Genomic DNA, 17,897 nt, shown 5'->3' with positions numbered 1-17,897 from the left:
GTGACTGTGGCTCCCTCTACATACAAACACAGTGACTGTGGCTCCCTCTACATACAGATGGATCAATACATGACTTTATCCCTTTTTCCTCTGAACATGATCTCTATTAATGAACTTGTTCTCTGGCATCAAAACGTTTCACTCCGTGAGAAGAGGAGTATGAGAGGAAGAGATAGACAGAAGAGAAAGATTAGATATGTCTTAGACATCTAAGCTATTAGATAACTGCCAGACAGACAACAACCACGTCTAGATGAGATTGTGTACCCAGCTCCATATCCACCATAGTGTCAGTGAAGGGGTGTCTGTTGAGAGAACTAGTAATCATATATATCACAGTAGTACTAAAGGGGTACAATAAATATTGATTTTCTATGTTTGAGTATGAATACAACATCTAAAGCCAAACGTGTATGGATAAGTCATTTTAATCGTATACTAGTTTGACTACAACATCTAAAGCCAAACGTGTATGGATGAGTCATTTTAATCGTATACCAGTCGACACCTCCCCATCTAATAGAGAGAAAGAAAAACATGATCAAATCAAAAGAGTGAATGAAACAACAGGAACTATGGAAGAAACAACAGGAACTATGGAAGAAACAACAGGAACTATGGAAGAAACAACAGGAACTATGGAAGAAACAACAGGAAATATGGAAGAAATCACAGAGAAGATTAGACATAAAGGAGGATCACGACCCAGATTAAGGCTGTTTCCCAAATGCTACCCTATTCCCTATATAGTGCACTACTTTAGACCAGAGCCCTATTCCCTATATATATATATGTCAGTCGGGGGTTTGGTCTTGCAACCTTTCGGTTACTAGTCCAACACTCTAACCACTAAGCTACCTGCCATCCCAGTTTCTTGATATGCCACACCTGTCAAGTGGATGGATTATCTTGGCAAGGGAGAAAAGATCACTAACAGGGATGTAAACAAATTTGTGCACAACATTTGAGAGAAATAAGCTTTATGTGTGTATGGAACATTTCTGGGATCTTTTAAATCAGCTCATGAAACATGGGACCAACACTTTACATCTTTGCATTTAATCCATTTAATGTTACCCCTTTAAAACAAAACATAGTTCTAGGCATTTGATGTTTTTATTCTGTCTTGATAGCGAAGAACATGAAAGTTGTGGGAGTAAATACAGACACACATACCTACTTCTAAACAAAATTAAGGAAGTTTAATTTAAAATTATTCATAGACATGGGATCAAAGTGTTAATTTTTTTGGTATATTATAATTATCTTCAGTTCATATTTGTTTGCTTTGTAAATACATTTGGATTAATAAGAGAATAATAATAAACCTTTTTTAAACAGTTTCCCTTGATAATTATGTTCGTGTCATTTAACTAGCTAGCTGCAGCAACCACACAACAATCAATGTTTCCGGCGAACACGTTTGCGTACGGAACTGCCGGAAGTGGTCCGTCTAGGAATTACTTCCTCCATATAGCCCAAAATATTTTTTTTGTAATTCTGATACAGCTTCTTGCCGAACATCTAACGACAACGAGTCTGTTTAGTGTTGCAGAAACAGGGTGGTTGTTGTTCCCAAAACAACGTTGACGTTTGTTGACGGCTGGCGCGACCTCAATACCGCAAAACTAACATCATCGGGATGGCGGAGGCGCCAGGTACTTCTAACGAGACGATAACGGAGACCATTCAAGTAGAAACACCGCCACCGCCCCAGCAGGTAAACTAGCTATAGAAACCCAAATCATTTGCCAAGTAGTAGATACAGGAAGATAACGAATAGACTGTTTGGAATCGAGTCCAATATGCATGCAGAGGCCGCAGTAGATCAGTTATCTAGTTACAATAGCTAAAGTAATCCATTATTACCTAAAGCCAGCAATTCCATGGTAACGCGGCATTTATGCAGAGGCACAGATTTTTCACTTTAAAATCTATGCCAAACAAAAGTAATTGATTTCGAAGTTTAACAAGCGATACAAATGTTTGCACAATGACTACTTTGAACAATTTACTACACAGTAAATAAATAAAACATTTACTGGTAAAAACTGTGCAAATGCAACGTTTGGTAATTTACAGAAGAAATACGTTCAAATCTTCGCTCTGTTTTTATTGTGTTGTCAAACTTCTGCACAGTTCTTCCTATAAATGTTATTGTTAAATTCAGTGCAAATTGTTCACAATAGTAATTGGGCATAGAGATCTATGGTTTGTTCAACTTTGAAAAAAAAAAATCTGATTCTTGGCGTAATTCCGTTAGAATTCGCGTAATTCCATAGAAATGCCCCTTACTAATTAGCTCATACAATCATGGTGAAACGATTTGATCCTAGCTGTCAAGTGTAGCACATTGCCAGTTGTACCAGCCCATCAACTAACTAGCAAATGTGATGTTGACTGACTACATGACCTTGTTGACAAGAGAAACACCAAATGCCTGTATGAAGGTGAAGCTTTAACAGTCTCCTGTTTGTGTCTCTCAGGAGGGGCGTAGCCTGACCATCAAGCTGAGGAAGAGAAAGACTGACAAGAAGGTGGAGTGGTCCAGCGACACAGTGGACAACGAGCATATGGGAAGGAGGTCCTCCAAGTGTGAGTATTTACCTCCCTCTGTTTCTAGCTGTTTAGATGCACTTCTCTGTTATCTCGTGCTCTAAAATATATGCATGCAATTGTAGGCATTATTGATGACTGAGTATTTCTGACACCTTCACAGGTTGCTGCGTCTATGAGAAACCCAAACAGTTCGGAGAGTCCTCCTCTGAAAGCGAGGGAGATGACGAAGGCTGTGGAAGTGCACAGTGCATTCTAGGACATGGGAAAGACATGCATGGACACAGTGGAGGGGGTGGGGGGAACTCTGGAGGATCACATGCCCATTAATGATTAAGAGTGGAGACTGGGGGTTACGACACATACTGCTACACACACATTCTCATTTAATTCAGTCACTGCAGTACTGGGAGGAAAAGGGATAAAGATTAGAAGAGACAGAACAAAGGAAAGAAAACAACCTATACACAACCTGTTTGATAAGAAAATGGCGTGCTGTTGAGTTCATTGTATATATTACAATCAGTTTTCTTTTTTTATAAAGAGTACTTTTCCTTATTTGTCTAAATACTTGATTTTACTTATGTTGCAGTATCTTAGCCTGTGTGCCAGACAGTCTGTTCCTGCTTGTCAAACAGGGATTTGGAAAGATGATGATGTAACATTGTAGAGAGCTGAAATCGTCTGGTACCCAGACTACTACTAGGGAGCGAGTTCCAAACAACAGCCTATCCAGGGCTCTCCAACCCTGTTCCTGGAGAGCTACCATCCTGTAGGCTTTTGTAGCTGGTCGATGAGCTGAATCAGGTTAGTTACAACTGTGGTTGGAGTTAACCTACAGGAGGGTAGCTCTCCAGGAACAGGGAGGGAGAGCCCTGCCCTATTCCCTATATAGGGCCCTGGTCGAAAGTATTGCACTTTAAAGGGAAGAGGCTGCCATTTGGGTCGTAACATCTTTTATCTCTACTTCAAAGTAATGAGTACTCCATGAATACTTAAGTAGCAAACAGTCTTATTTTATGGACACAATGTTGTACAGACAAACCGTTGTCTATCTGTAACATTAAAGAAGTTTAGGGGAGTATTTAGGACACTATTTTAAGGAAAAGCTAGTCTTGTTTTTCTTATTTTCATGTAACATTGCTGACATTACCTTTCAGTTGAGTGCAGTGAAAATGTGTTGATGCACAATCCTCTCCCTGCCCTTTACAATCCTCAGAAGTGTTGAGTACATTAGTTTCAGCACTTCAAATAAGAATAGAATTGATGGCAGATTGCCTTAAATTCTGAGAAGATGTTGTGAAGATATGTCCTTTTGTATTGATGAGGTGAGAGAATGTCAACATACCAATAATTAGAAAAATCTTAGAAACCATGCATATGCAACAAATTATATACAGATTATATACACTGAGCTACAAAAGTATTGGGACAGTGACATTTTTGTTGTTTTGGCTCTACTCCATGGCTACTCAAATGACAAAATGACTATGAGGTGAAATTGCAGACTTCCAGCTTTAATTAGAAAGTGTTTTCATATCGGGTAAACCGTTTAGAAATTACAACACTTTTTGTACACAGTCCTGCCATTTTAGGGGACCAACCGTATTGGGATAGATTCACTTAAGTGTATTAAAGTAGTACAAAGTGTAGTATTTGGTCCCATATTCATAGCACGCAATGACTACATCAAGCTTGTGACTACAAATTTGTTAGATTCATTTTCTGTTTGGTTGTTTCAGATTATTTTGTGCCCAATAGAAATGAATGGTAAATAATGTATTGTCATTTTGGAGTCAAATAATATATGTTTCTGAACACTTCTACATTAATGTGGATGCTACCATAATTCTGGATAATCCTGAATGAATCTTGAATAATAATACGTGAGAAAGTTAGACGAACATATCACATCCCCCGCTCCCCCTAAAAATGCTAACCTCCCGTTATTGTGATAGTGAGAGGTTAGCATGTCTTGGGGGGTATGACATAAAATGCTAACCTCCCGTTATTGTGATAGTGAGAGGTTAGCATGTCTTGGGGGGTATGACCAAAAATGCTAACCTCCCGTTATTGTGATAGTGAGAGATTAGCATGTCTTGGGGGGTATGACCAAAAATGCTAACCTCCCGTTATTGTGATAGTGAGAGATTAGCATGTCTTGGGGGGTATGACCAAAAATGCTAACCTCCCGTTATTGTGATAGTGAGAGATTAGCATGTCTTGGGGGGTATGACCAAAAATGCTAACCTCCCGTTATTGTGATAGTGAGAGATTAGCATGTCTTGGGGGTATGACATAAAATGCTAACCTCCCGTTATTGTAATAGTGAGGGGTTAGCATGTCTTGGGGTTATGACATTTGTGTGTCTGTAACCCTCAAGTTAAAGCTGACAGTCTGCACTTTAACCTCATAGTCTGTGAATAATTTTACATCCCCAAGTGCTGGAGTACAGAGCCAAAACAACAGTTGTGTCACTGTCCCAATACTTTTGTAGTTCACTGTATATCCTTTAATTCATTATCCCCTCTGAGAATGAATGCACCAGGGCAACATTGGCAGTAACCTCCGCTGCATGCTGGTTGGTTATGAAGGAAAAAAAAGTTGCCATTTTAAATCAGTCTTATATTTGCATCATACTTATTGCACTGTGATCTGCTGTGATCGGGCAGAGAAGATAACGTTTGTTTCAGTGAGAGGAGATAAATGCCATTTATTTAGTGCTGCTGTGTACTTTCCGTACTAGACTGAACATAAAGTGGGAGAAAATGTAGTATTACCGCAGTCCAGATCATGCAGTTCAACTGAAGACATGGGAGAAAGAGAGTTTTTGAATGGATAGGGAGAAGGTGTATGATGAATTGCTGGCCCAAGCTGTGTTCACCAGTGTCTCAACTGACCAAATGTCACTGGCCATTTCCCCATTGTATACTCCTCGCATCCTCTCTCGTCTCCTTCTCAAAACCCAATCGAAGGAGACGGTTAGAGGGGTGGGACCTTTGGCTTTCTCATCCAATGGATTTTGAGGAGAGAGGACATGAGGAGTATGCAATTGAGAAAAGGCCAGTGTCTCGCGCTTCATCCTCTGTGGTTCCAAACACCGTATTACTACTTAAACTGTACTTGATCTGTGACAACATGGACTACATCCAATTTCACCATACGTCACCATTTTCTATTACAGATACACACATACAATGTTCCTGTACTGGTAAAGCACCTTTCTGTACATAAAATACATCATATGAGATCAGATTTAATGTGAATAAAAGATTAAATCACTTTGTCCAAGTGTGTTACATGAGTTGAACTTGAGATGTATGTGTATATCATAGCACAAATAAAGATTCTTCAAGGCTGCATGGAAATTAGAATATTGGTTTATTATTATATTAGTTCTGGACCTCCCAACAATCTCTCCTACAACACTGATAGTTCAGGCCAGGGGTGTATTCACTAGGAACCAAATGTAAGCAAACAGGCCAAAAGGGGGAAGACTACCAGAACTAATTTCCGTTGCACAATGTTTATCTACGGTGTGCACTAATGAATAAACCCCTGGGTCTCCCATCAACCCCACCTACAAGACCGTTCAGGTTTCCAGGACTGTACCGTAGTTACCTCATCTCACTATAGGTCAACACAGAGGGATACTGAATTAGTGGTTTGTGGCCATGGAGACGAGTAGAAATAAGTCAAATGACCAGGTCACATCCAGGGACCTCATCAGTGAGGTTATTCTGGTCTTTGTCCTGGCTGCCAAAAGTATGAATCCTATTGACGGAGAGCTCCCAATACCTGACACATGGCCTTGGATGCATCCCAAATGGCACCCTATTCCACACATAGTGCACTACTTTTGACCAGGACCCATAGGGCTATATAGGAAATAGGGTGCCTTCTAGGGATAAACACACCATATGAGATATTATGTCACTCGTTTCATGGCATTTTTTACATCTGCAACATTGATCAATGTTTGGCTACTGAACATGGCCATGGTGAATTTTTATGTGATTGTTTTGCTACCTTTTGAGAATCTGATTCTCGAGTCATTTTGACAGTGATCCAGCACTTGTCTGGGGACATTGCACATTCTCGTTACAAAACAACATCTTTCTTTATAATCAACACATGGAGTAACAAGTCAAAAATGTGACAAAAACACACACGAGATAAAAGGCAGAGAGGAATTGCAGATAATGGTATCACTGTTCAAAGTTCTCATTATCAGTACGCAGCGAGGGTAGTATCGTATAACGTTCTGCATCACTGTGAAGTTTTGATAGGTTTTTTTGTATCGCAGCAAAACAGATACAGCCATCTGAAAAAGGCCATTGTAGAAACTAGAACATTCTTTCATGATACAGGGGCACTGTGGGTAAAAAAAAACCTCTTCCACATGCAATACTGTAGATTGTGGCTCATGCTGAGGAGGAAGAAAACCTTTGCAGGTAGAATTTAGTGTTCCTGAGCTTGACTGTTGGTTTCTATGGGATTGTGCAAAACTTGCTACTGGATAACTGCACAACCAAGTTACATATAAACACATTTTCAAAAAAATAATAAAAAGGGTTACCATTGAATGTTTCTGGTCTGTAAGTTACCTTTCAAATCAGGAACCATATGTGTGATAAGACAGATACATATATAAATGTGTTGTTTCTGGTCTGTAAGTTACCTTTCAAATCAGGAACCATATGTGTGATAAGACAGATACATATATAAATGTGTTCAATTTGTAGTGTACTATTGAGAATTTGATTATCGTGGAGAAAGACAGGGATAATATATTAAGGCATACTTGTAAAGTTAAACTACCTACACATGCAGTATTATGGCACAGGAAATAAACAGAAAAGGCGAATAAACCTTACGTCCAAAAAACAAACATCAAGCTTTGAAAGGAAACTATGAAAAAAAAGGTGCTGGTATCTGTCGAGTAGATATTCAAAAGTGAATCTGAACAAAACAAAAGAATCCCTCTTGCCATGTCTAATTAAACATAATTGTATGAATTTGAGTCTCAAAGAAAAGTATTTTAGGGGGAGGGAAACTCAACACAACAGTGTTATCACTGGGGCCTATTTGACCAAGATTGTAGTGGATGTGCTTTGCCTCAGCTCCAATGAATATCACAGTAGTGAGGTGAAATGTAGCTTCAAAGTCCTTCAGCCTCTCCCTCTCCTCATTGAACACAGTGGGCTCAGCTCTTTTCACGTGACTGTCTTTGCATTGATAGGCTGTCGAAACGTAACTTCTCAGTCCCTCCACATCAGGGTCCCGAAACAACCCCCCCCCCCCCCCCCCCCCCCCACACACACACACACACACACACACACACACAAACATCCCTCTTCCCTCCAACTTTCCTCCATGTCAAAGGATTTCCTGTGGGGAGAAATGATCAGTAAACAGATCAGATCTAATGATCAGTAAACAGTTAGTGGTTCAGATGCTTTAAAATAGCCTCAAGCTAACTGTAACAAAATCACATGGGAAGGTCATAAGGATGACAACAGCAAGAGAGAAACAGGAGATGAAAACAACTTCAAAACTGTCAACTCTAAAAGTCTGGGTTGTATCCACTAGGCAAACAGAAGAAAACGTACTGAGGCAGGGACAACGTGACCTTGCCCAAAAATAAACGCTTTTTGTAATTTTCTGTAGCAAACGTGCACTTTGACCCTATTACATGGACAAAACCCTCACTTTATTCCCGTGGGGCTGCTGTTTGTGGCTATTATAGCAGCACCCCTTCAGGCAAATAAAATCCCATCCTTTCTTCATACATAACTGCTCTCTATGTAAACTGTAATGACATGTCTTTCCTCAAAGCCATTCATTAGTTCAAGCTGGTTTCACACAACTTGGAGAATGTCACAGCTCCTTTTCTCTGGTTGCAAGATTAAAATAGCTGAAAGAGCCGTTTGTGGCGGGCTGTAGATTAAAATAGCTCAAAGCAGAGCAGTTTGTGGCGGGCTGTAACCTAGCGGTTAAAAGCTTTGGGCCAGTAACTGAAAGGTCGCTGGTTCGAATCCTCGAGCAGACTAGGTGACATGTGGCCTTGAGCAAGGCAAATAACCCTAATTGCTCTGGATAAGAGTGTCTGCTAAATGACCCCGCCCCCCCCAAAAAAAAAAAAATGTGCAAAGATTGCCAAACTAGACAAGAATAGTCTCCATAGTTTGAGTTTACACTAAGTTTGCCCAATATTTTTAATTCTTTCTGCATTTCGTTAACATGAAAACTCACACTTTACATCCCAAGGCTGTAATACAGTTTGAAAACACAGAAAATCAAACAGAGAGAAAGAGACTGAAAGAACTTACCAAAACAAACTTTCTTTCAGGGATCATCTTTCCTCTGATGTATTATTTTGTAGTCAGGTACATTTCTGTAACTTCCCCATCGTCTCCCACTTCCTCCTCCTCCTCATCTTCCACCTCCTTTTCTCCTTTCTCTTCCTCCACCTCATCGCCCTCTCCTAAGATCACACACTGCCGGACGCTGACAGAGATGACTAGTGCTTGCACGATGCCGTACACCAGAGCAAAATGTGGAAGATACTCCTGGACCAACCAGAGCAGTCCTGCCATTCCAACAGTGGAGACAAAAAACATTGCCATTCCATGGAGCCACAACTTCAGTCCTCCTTGGACCCCTAGCATCTCCAGGACCAACTTGGTAGGGGGGGACACAGTCCACAGGAAGCCCACCACGAGCAGGTCAAACAGGTGGCGAAGGAGGTTGAAGCAGATCTCATAGTGTTCCGGAACTATCTCCCCATTCCAGGCACGTGCAAAGAACCGGAAGGCTGATGAGGAGCTAGGTGTGGGAGAAGGTGGAGGAGTTCCATAGTCAGAATACTCCCCATCGTTGTCAGAGTCCCATCCTCCACCGATACATTTCCTCTGCTTGAGCCCACCAGGTTCAGCTGCTCTTGGCCAGAGGAAGTCGGAGGACGGCAGAACCTTAGTCCACCATCTGGAGCCACCATGTTCTGCTTTCCCCTCAGCCACCTGCTTGCCCTTGCCCAGATCTTCAATTTCCAGGGACTGGATTTTCTCCTCACTTGCTTCCCAGTACTCGTCAATCAATGTTGTTTGGTCACTTGCTTGCCTTTTCTGTCCGGTTCCCCAAAACCATGTTGTTAACCCTCCCAAGCCCCAGCTGCCTCTTGTCTGCCTCTCGTCTTTCATGTTTTTGTCAGATGCTACTTTGCTGCCCCAGGGCCGGTACGAGCCAGCTGGACACACCCACCCCCAGACTCTTCCTACTACAGCTGTCATGTCAGCTCCCTTAGTTTAGTTCCCTTAATTCTGTCTGGATTTTAGACTAAAGGACTTATGAAGAATGTACTAACGGGTTAAACTGTATATTATTTCTATCAGCTCAAAGGTTATGTTAGAGTATAGTACATTACATGAGTCAAATTAACAATAAGAGGGTGTGCACCTCAGGACATGAAAGACCTGTAGGTGTTCAATGTTATATTGAAACCAACAATACGGTCCCTACACAGCACAACACCTACACCCAAGGGAAAATTCCAATGTGAGGTACTAGCTACATGTCTTCCCCAAATAGACTTTCACCTTGCTTTAGCCAATTTTGCTCTTATAACAGTGAGTGCCATACAAACCATACCAAAACACAACTGAGTAAATCAAATAGCCAGTTTTACATCTACAGTGTAAAGATTAGGGATTCAATTGTAAGATATCGTAGTCTATACATATATGTACTTGGCTACAATATTTTCAGGTACTTCCTGAAGAACATGTCCAACTTTACAGGGTAAAGACGTTTAGTGGAGGAATGTAGCAGGCCAATATTACATCTCTGACAGTGTTTCTCTTGAGTCTCTTCCACTTCTTGATCTGTGGAGGGTTAAAATAGGAGTCAACTCATTGTTACATCATAAAAATAGTAACTAGTAAGATGGTTAACATTAGCCAGCTAAGCGCTAGATAATCTTACAAAAAAAAGTTTGATATTGATAGCTAGATAAATTTAACGGTAGTCTAAAGTTAGTTGTCACTCGCTAAAGCAAAACTCACCTTGTCCCCTATAACAGTTCGCTAATCAAGATCCGCAAACGTCCACGTAGCTAGCTATCAACTTATTGGCAAAGTAGGTTCATTTGAGTGCCAAACGTACTGAACTGTTATCTAAACGTCGTGGATGTAACCACTTAAACGACTGGCATCTTTTACAATGACGTCCATACGATATCAACTAGAACGTTTATGCCGAAAACTGCGAAAGTCGCCGATTATCTGCAGTAATTGAAGCTGCTAACTAGTTAGCATACAATAGAACGCACCTGGAACCGGAAATAGCTGGCATACTTCCGAGCCGAGTGAAACGAGTTCTGTACCAAAGATTATATAACCCTAGATAGGCTACGGTCAGTCTTTCCACTGTAGAAATTAACCATAGCAGGCAGAGTCAAGCACAAGCTAGTGAGCTCCGATTGGTGCGTTCTAGCATTTATTTGCATATTACATTTTAGTAACGCCTGATCTGTGATGCGTAATAACTCAATTAGGCCATGCATGCCTTAAACGTATTTGATAAACTTAAGTCTACAATTCTTCCAGTCCGATTAGATTCTAGTTTCGGAAAGAAACCCACACGAGGAGCAAATGTCACCGATGAGAAAAGTGGCATAATGTTCGCCAAAAATCCACCTTCTCCCATCACCAAATTTGGTGGTGAGTGGAAACGCTAACCGGATGCTTCACATTACACCACCCGGTTATGCGCCATTGTTCTGCGTGTACCCGTGGATGACATGGCCATTGTTGGCTGTTATTGGTTATTATTTGTAGTGGCTTAGTCCCGACTGCTGGATAGAATTGATACACTAGCAAACTTGACAAAATTGAAAAACTGTAGAGAGCATTTACTATTCATGTGAAACTTCTGCATTGAATGCCTGTGTTGGTTAGTAACCTTTCATACAGGGGCAACCTTAAGAGGTATGGGGGTAGTGTTACATATCAAACCATTTGCAAGCCCATACCCAGTCAAACAGTACACAGATGACTCCTCATTTTTTTTTATTCAAACACTGCAAGCACAAATCACATGATAAGGGGCAATTGACTTTCAATTACATATCCTTTTTACATCAGCAGTTGTCAGTGTTAACCTTTGGTAGGAAGGTGTCAGATATCGCCAATGAAATTCCTTGATTGTCTTGCCAACTTGAGGGAATCAAAGCCAAGATAAATTGTTCATGCCCACAGTATACAGCAAAGTCCCCCAATCAACTAAATGCTTACATTAAGCATTTCATTTCACAACCCAAGCTCTTGAAGAATCTCCCATCTACTTCAAGATCCTCCAAGTCCTAAAAAGACAAATGTGTCAGTTAAACACATAACATGATTAGGAACTTAAGCCAAACAAATTGCAGTGTCAGTGCATTGAAAGAGCTTAATGGTAACCAGACACCGTCAACTAGTATATTCAAAGAGACACCATGGCACCAACACAGCAAGGAAACAACCACCTTCTGTACTGACCTGTCAACTTATACAAGTAATCCTGGAGTCCGCGGTCTGGTCTGGGCAGGGCAAAGGAGCAACACAACCTCAAGGAAAAAGCAGCAATTACTACCTCCATTACAATGTACATATGAAAACAGCCCAATAGAATTTATCAGCTACTCAGTTGAAACAATAAAGTCACGTCACTTGCAAAACAAGTGACGTGACAGATTCAAGACTAATTCATTCACATGCTCTTGATATTTGGCATTTGTGTCTCAGTGCGCTGCGAGAAAGCATCAGTTTAATTCAGGAACCGAAATCGCAATCATCATAGACGCGCTACAGGCATTATCCCATTACACAAGTACACCAAAAATGCGAATGTCACAAAAATACAAAGTGTCAATTACTTACATTTGTTCCAAAGATGTTGACACCCTCAACCACCTTGTGGCCTGAATGCAGAGAAATCCATGATTACATATTGAAACATGGACAAGTACACAGGACCACTATAATATCCACTGTCTCAGATGGTAATGTGAGTTATCATTGTAGTTACTCAAGCAATGTATGTTAAGCAGAATCACTGACAGCTGTAGCAAGTTATATATTAACATAACTAAGTAATCATGGTGTAAGTACACATGTCAAGTGACATGAAATCCTTGGACTGGATAATTAGTCATTAGATGGTACTAAAATGGATCAAAATAATTGATTTCACAACTCACCCAGCAGAACTTTTGTTGCCACAATGGCAGCAAGCAGACAAATTAAAATGGCCCCTGCCATCTAGCAGCAGAACCTGGTAAAGTAACACAGCAAAACGTAAGCTTTTTTTTGCTACAACCTGAGGTTCACATGATTCAACAAGGTTGCTTTTATGTCTCAGATGGTAGTGCATGTAAAGTATTCTCATGGTCGTTAAACTCAAATACATTACTGTGGTAAACATCACTGACAAGCAAAAATATGCACTTGGATAAATGTATATAGCCTTGTCTCAGGATGGTAAGTTGGTGGTTGAAGATATCCCTCTAGTGGTGTGGGGGCTGTGCTTTGGCAAAGTGGGTGGGGTTATATCCTTCCTGTTTGGCCCTGTCCGGGGGTGTCCTCGGATGGGGCCACAGTGTCTCCTGACCCCTCCTGTCTCAGCCTCCAGTATTTATGCTGCAGTAGTTTATGTGTCAGGGGGCTGGGGTCAGTTTGTTATATCTGGAGTACTTCTCCTGTCCTAGTCGGTGTCCTGTGTGAATCTAATTCTCCCCTTCTCTCTCTTGGAGGACCTGAGCCCTAGGACCATGCCTCAGGACTACCTGACATGATGACTCCTTGCTGTCCCCAGTCCACCTGGCCATGCTGCTGCTCCAGTTTCAACTTCCACCTGACTGTGCTGCTGCTCCAGTTTCAACTGTTCTGCCTTATTATTATTCGACCATGCTGGTCATTTATGAACATTTGAACATCTTGGCCATGTTCTGTTATAATCTCCACCCGGCACAGCCAGAAGAGGACTGGCCACCCCACATAGCCTGGTTCCTCTCTAGGTTTCTTCCTAGGTATTGGCCTTTCTAGGGAGTTTTTCATAGCCACCGTGCTTCTACACCTGCATTGCTTGCTGTTTTGGGGTTTTAGGCTGGGTTTCTGTACAGCACTTTGAGATATCAGCTGATGTACGAAGGGCTATATAAATAAATTTGATATATAACTACGGTTTAGGGAATTGATTTTCAGCCACTGGTACTCTGGATAAACATATTTAACTATGGTTTAGGGAATTGATTCACAGCCACTGGTACTCTGGATAAATGTATTTAACTACGGTTTAGGGAATTGATTCACTGTTAGTCTGAGCCACGAAGAGACCTCAAATGAAAACTACTTTAATGCATAACAAATATTAGACATAAAGGGTAAGAGACTTGCATGAAAGGATCCTCAACTGGTCTAGAAAGTCATGAAATACATTAGAATCCAAAGGTACTTTATGGCATGATACCCAGTATGCATTTCCAGAGCACAGTTACGTGAACTTCACGATGTACTCAGAGGCTAGACTAGGAAATCATTAATGCATACACTGATGGAGCCAACAGGGCTTCTGTGCATTAATCTCACCGATTGGCTGAACACTTGCAGGAGTTGGCATTCATTGCGATCCAGCTATTTCCCCCCACAGAACAGACGTGGAATCTGAGAATGCAGTGTTAAAGATAGGAGAAATAGTTAACACATGACATTATGTAACTAAAGTGTGAATATTGGTTAATCAGAAAAAGCATTATGTCAAATTTCATAGTTTGCAAAACCAACCAATAACTCAGTTGATAGTAAACCATTTTGATGGCCACCTAGGATGTAAATTATATTTTTTTATCTAGGCAAGTCAGTTAAGAACAAATTCTTATTTACAATGATAGCCTACCCCTGCCAAACCCTAACGATACTGGGCCAATTGTGCCCCGCCCTATGGGACTCCAAATCACAACCGGTTAAACAGCCAAGGATCGAACCAGGATCTGTACTGACTCGTCTAGGACTGAGATGCAGGGGTGGGAACAATTTGTTACGTTCCAAAAAACGTCAACAAACGCATACAAAAGTAGCATTTGCAAATAACCTAGCCAACTAGCTGCCGAATAGGTATCAACTCACAACGTAACTTAGGACAGACATTTTTGGGAATAAACATGGCGTGTGAAAGACGTTCCAGAATTGCCCACTCCCTGCCCGGTATCTAATTCTGCCACGATACGTCGTATGCGTTCGTTGCCAACCTAGTTATTTAAGACGTTTTTGGAACGTTCACCAAATTATACCGACCCAGATGCAGTGCCGTAAAAAGCAGCACCACTCAGGAGTCAGTCATCAGTACTGTCCCGACAAAATGACAAGGTTAACTAAATGTTTGTTGGACAAGCTCGGAACATCGTGCTGCACATTTAAACTTCAGTCCCCAAGACGAGAACAGACTAGGGGAGGCGCACAGTACTACAACGAACTCTATTCCACATCAAGTAACTGATGCAAGGAGTAAAATTAAACTTATGGAACACAGGCACAGATATGTTATGCATACACGGATTTTGTATTGTAGATGTGGTAGTGGCTTGAGGGCACACTTGTGAACTCTGAACCTAGATTACTGTTTTATTAAATTGTAATAACTGGCGTATTTTGCTGGACGACAGGAAGGGGATCCATAATACAAAAAAAACACACGTGTTTTAAGCACGCAAAATGTAGAGTTCGAAATTAATTGCAGAGTAAAATATACATTTACGGGCGGAAAGCAAACAATGGATCTTACTTCAATACCTTGAATTATTTGTCAACCTCCAGGTGCCACAGAAACTCACCATCAAATGATACACTGCTTGAGACGCCCGTCCACTTCCCTGAGAACACCAAACATGTTGCATTAATTAAATTCTTTCAGCTATATAGATAACGTTAGTGAATGATACAATTGAGGGAAGTGTCTCAGTGCACTGTGAAAGAACATCACTGTAAAATCAGAGACTCTAGTCTAGTAAATCATCATAAACACTCCAAACGCAAGAGAAATTTCATTATTAGGGTCAGCGGTGCACGTCTTTCGTGCATGCGCACATGGTGTTGCTGGCTAGCTAAAGTAAGTACATGAACTAGTTAGATTTACCTTGCAAACTTCTGGTGACTTGGGCAACCTCTCAGCCACACTCGCCGTCTTTATAACAAGCATTACCAACCCATTTGGGGTGTATTTTTCCCGACATAAATGTAACGCGTGTCTTCATCTTTTTCTCTTTTGCCTACACCACTCATTCAAGCGTCTTGACTGGAGAGAGGCCTAATGAACGGGGGTGCGTTCTATTTATACGGCTGGGTCCTTACAGCTATACGGCTAGCACATATACTGCCTGTTTTTATATTTTTATTCATACATATCCCATAATGATGTTTAGATACAATATTGTAACGTCTATATTTCCACGTTTGTTTTCAGGAAAATATTTACAAGGTGATAAACTGGAAAATATCGACAATTTCTGAGATTTCGAAACCTCCGACAAAATACTTATTATGGGCACTAGGTGGCGTATTTCCCACTAAATATCCATGACAGGCCTACAAACCACACCCTCTGGCACGCCCACTTTTATATGACAAAATACACTTCTCTCCGCCATGACAATTTTTATTTTTTAATTTTATTTCACCTTTATTTAACCAGGTAGGCTGGTTAAAGTTCCCATTTGCAACTGCGACCTGGCCGAGATAAAGCAAAGCAGGTAGACACATACAACAACACAGAATTACACATGGAATACACAAACATACAATCAATAATACAGTAGAAAAGTCTATATACAGCATGTGCAAATGAGGTAGGATAAGAGAGGTAAGGCAATAAATAGGCCATGGTGGTGAAGTAATTACAATATAGCAATTAAACACTGGAATGGTAGGATGTGCAGCAGATGAATGTGCAAGGAGAGACACTGGGGTGCAAAGGATAAATAAATACATTATGGTATCTACCTACCTCATCCCCATGCAGTATTTATTTATTTATCTTTATTTAAAGGTGATATATATATATATATATATATATATATTAAAAGGTAGATTGGATGGGATATTTACAGATGAGCTATGTACAGGTGCAGTGATCTGTGAGCTGCTCTGACAGCTGGTGCTTAAAGCTGAGGGAGGTAAGAGTCTCCAGCTTTAGTGATTTTTGCAGTTCGTTCCAGTCATTGGCAGCAGAGAACTGGAAGGAAAGGCAGCCAAAGGAAGAATTTGCTTTGGGTGTGACCAGAGATATATACCTGCTGGTGCGCGTGCTACAGGTGGGTGCTGCTATGGTGACCAGTGAGCTGAGATAAGGCGGAGCTTTACCTAGCAGAGACTTGTCGATGACCTGGAGCCAGTGGGTTTGGTGACGAGTATGAAGCGAGGGCCAACCAACAAGAGCATACAGGTCGCAGTGGTGGGTAGTATATGGGGCTTTGATGACAAAACGTATGGCACTGTGATAGACTGCATCCGATGGAAGTCAATGGAAGTCTTTGTCCACAAAGCGGCACTAGCTCCCATCTATTCTTTAGATTGGTGGATACGTTATTGCAGTGGTGATATCATTCATTGCACTATAACGGTGACAAATGGTGCCCACAAACGGTTAGGGCCAACCTAAAGCTGTCACAACAGCAGAGTCCCAACCACAGTACCAGCGGTCTAAGGCACTGCATTTCAGTGCTAGAGGTGTCACTACAGACCCTGGTTCGATTCCAGGCTGTATCATAACTGGCCATGATTGGGAGTCCCATAGGGCGGTGTACAATTGGCCCAGCGTCGTCTGGGTTAGGGTTTGGCTGGGGGTAGGCCGTCACTGTAAAATAAGGATTTGTTCTTAACTGACTTGCCTAGTTAAATAAAGGTTAAACAAAAAAATGTATAAATATGGCTGACTTGCTTAAACAAATGTGGTTGGTTTCTACTGACAATTGAGATGTAAAAACTATGGCATAAGGGGACGACAAGCGGATAAGAGGTCATCCGTAATTTTGACGTGAATGAGCGAGCTAGGACGGACGTAGTCAATATAATTTGTTCAGCACTTTTTAAATGTACAGCGACAGAATTCAGAACATGGGCCGTTCTTACAGTATTCTCCCTGTACACCAAGTCAGAACCGTAGGATAAATAAAGAGGGGGTATAAGCAGACAATGAAAGCTCTTACAATATTCGATGATTACATTTCTCAAAAACAGCTGACTACAAGTCAGGAGGATAGGCAAAATTAAGAGGTGAAAATAGACCAAATTATTAGGTGAGGCACATGGGCT

The 17,897-nt window shown here is 41.1% G+C and overlaps 2 protein-coding genes and 1 non-coding gene across 5 annotated transcripts; 1 reads left to right on the top strand and 2 right to left on the bottom strand.

Annotated features, from left to right (window-relative positions):
- Positions 1-1,383: 1,383 nt before the first annotated feature.
- LOC109880392 (E3 ubiquitin-protein ligase PPP1R11) lies at positions 1,384-5,916 on the top strand. Its single transcript, XM_020472598.2, has 3 exons — positions 1,384-1,720; positions 2,487-2,595; positions 2,720-5,916. The coding sequence occupies exons 1-3, from the start codon at positions 1,643-1,645 to the stop codon at positions 2,884-2,886; spliced, it is 354 nt and encodes a 117-aa protein (XP_020328187.1). The 5' UTR covers positions 1,384-1,642; the 3' UTR covers positions 2,887-5,916.
- Positions 5,917-5,920: 4 nt separating this feature from the next.
- LOC109880391 (uncharacterized protein C6orf47 homolog) lies at positions 5,921-15,911 on the bottom strand. 3 transcript variants are annotated; one of them, XR_004202911.1, is made up of 10 exons: positions 15,724-15,911; positions 15,422-15,460; positions 14,181-14,255; positions 12,794-12,867; positions 12,474-12,514; positions 12,093-12,160; positions 10,620-11,917; positions 8,889-10,439; positions 7,238-7,947; positions 5,921-7,163 (listed from the first exon to the last, which is right to left on the bottom strand). XR_004202911.1 is itself a non-coding variant. In XM_020472587.2 (3 exons), exon 2 carries the CDS (start codon positions 9,846-9,848, stop codon positions 8,931-8,933), a length of 918 nt encoding a protein of 305 aa, XP_020328176.1. In that variant the 5' UTR covers positions 9,849-10,439; positions 10,620-11,088; the 3' UTR covers positions 7,864-7,947; positions 8,889-8,930. The 3 variants fall into 3 exon arrangements, 1 of the variants encoding a protein (XP_020328176.1); XR_002253692.2 differs by having other exon boundaries at positions 5,921-7,947; positions 15,724-15,909; XM_020472587.2 differs by lacking the exons at positions 5,921-7,163; positions 12,093-12,160; positions 12,474-12,514; ... (2 more) ...; positions 15,422-15,460; positions 15,724-15,911 and having other exon boundaries at positions 7,864-7,947; positions 10,620-11,088.
- On the bottom strand, positions 12,945-13,027 carry LOC116353504 (small nucleolar RNA Z195/SNORD33/SNORD32 family). The gene has a single exon (XR_004202937.1). It is a non-coding gene; the product is annotated as a small nucleolar RNA Z195/SNORD33/SNORD32 family (small nucleolar RNA).
- Positions 15,912-17,897: the final 1,986 nt, after the last annotated feature.

Source organism: Oncorhynchus kisutch, linkage group LG14 (genome assembly GCF_002021735.2).
Source record: "Oncorhynchus kisutch isolate 150728-3 linkage group LG14, Okis_V2, whole genome shotgun sequence".
Taxonomy (NCBI): domain Eukaryota; kingdom Metazoa; phylum Chordata; class Actinopteri; order Salmoniformes; family Salmonidae; genus Oncorhynchus; species Oncorhynchus kisutch.
Note: the sequence above shows the minus strand (reverse complement) of the source record. Positions and strands in the feature narration are given on the sequence as shown.

What these genes read in the sequence shown, in the direction of transcription:
- LOC109880392 (XM_020472598.2), top strand. Translation starts at nt 1,643, where the DNA reads ATGGCGGAGGCGCCAGGTACTTCTAACGAGACGATAACGGAGACCATT. An exon ending in CACCGCCACCGCCCCAGCAG is followed by an intron (nt 1,721 to 2,486) that starts GTAAACTAGCTA and finishes TGTGTCTCTCAG; the next exon opens with GAGGGGCGTAGCCTGACCAT. An exon ending in GGGAAGGAGGTCCTCCAAGT is followed by an intron (nt 2,596 to 2,719) that starts GTGAGTATTTAC and finishes ACACCTTCACAG; the next exon opens with GTTGCTGCGTCTATGAGAAA.
- LOC109880391 (XM_020472587.2), bottom strand. Translation starts at nt 9,848, where the DNA reads ATGACAGCTGTAGTAGGAAGAGTCTGGGGGTGGGTGTGTCCAGCTGGC.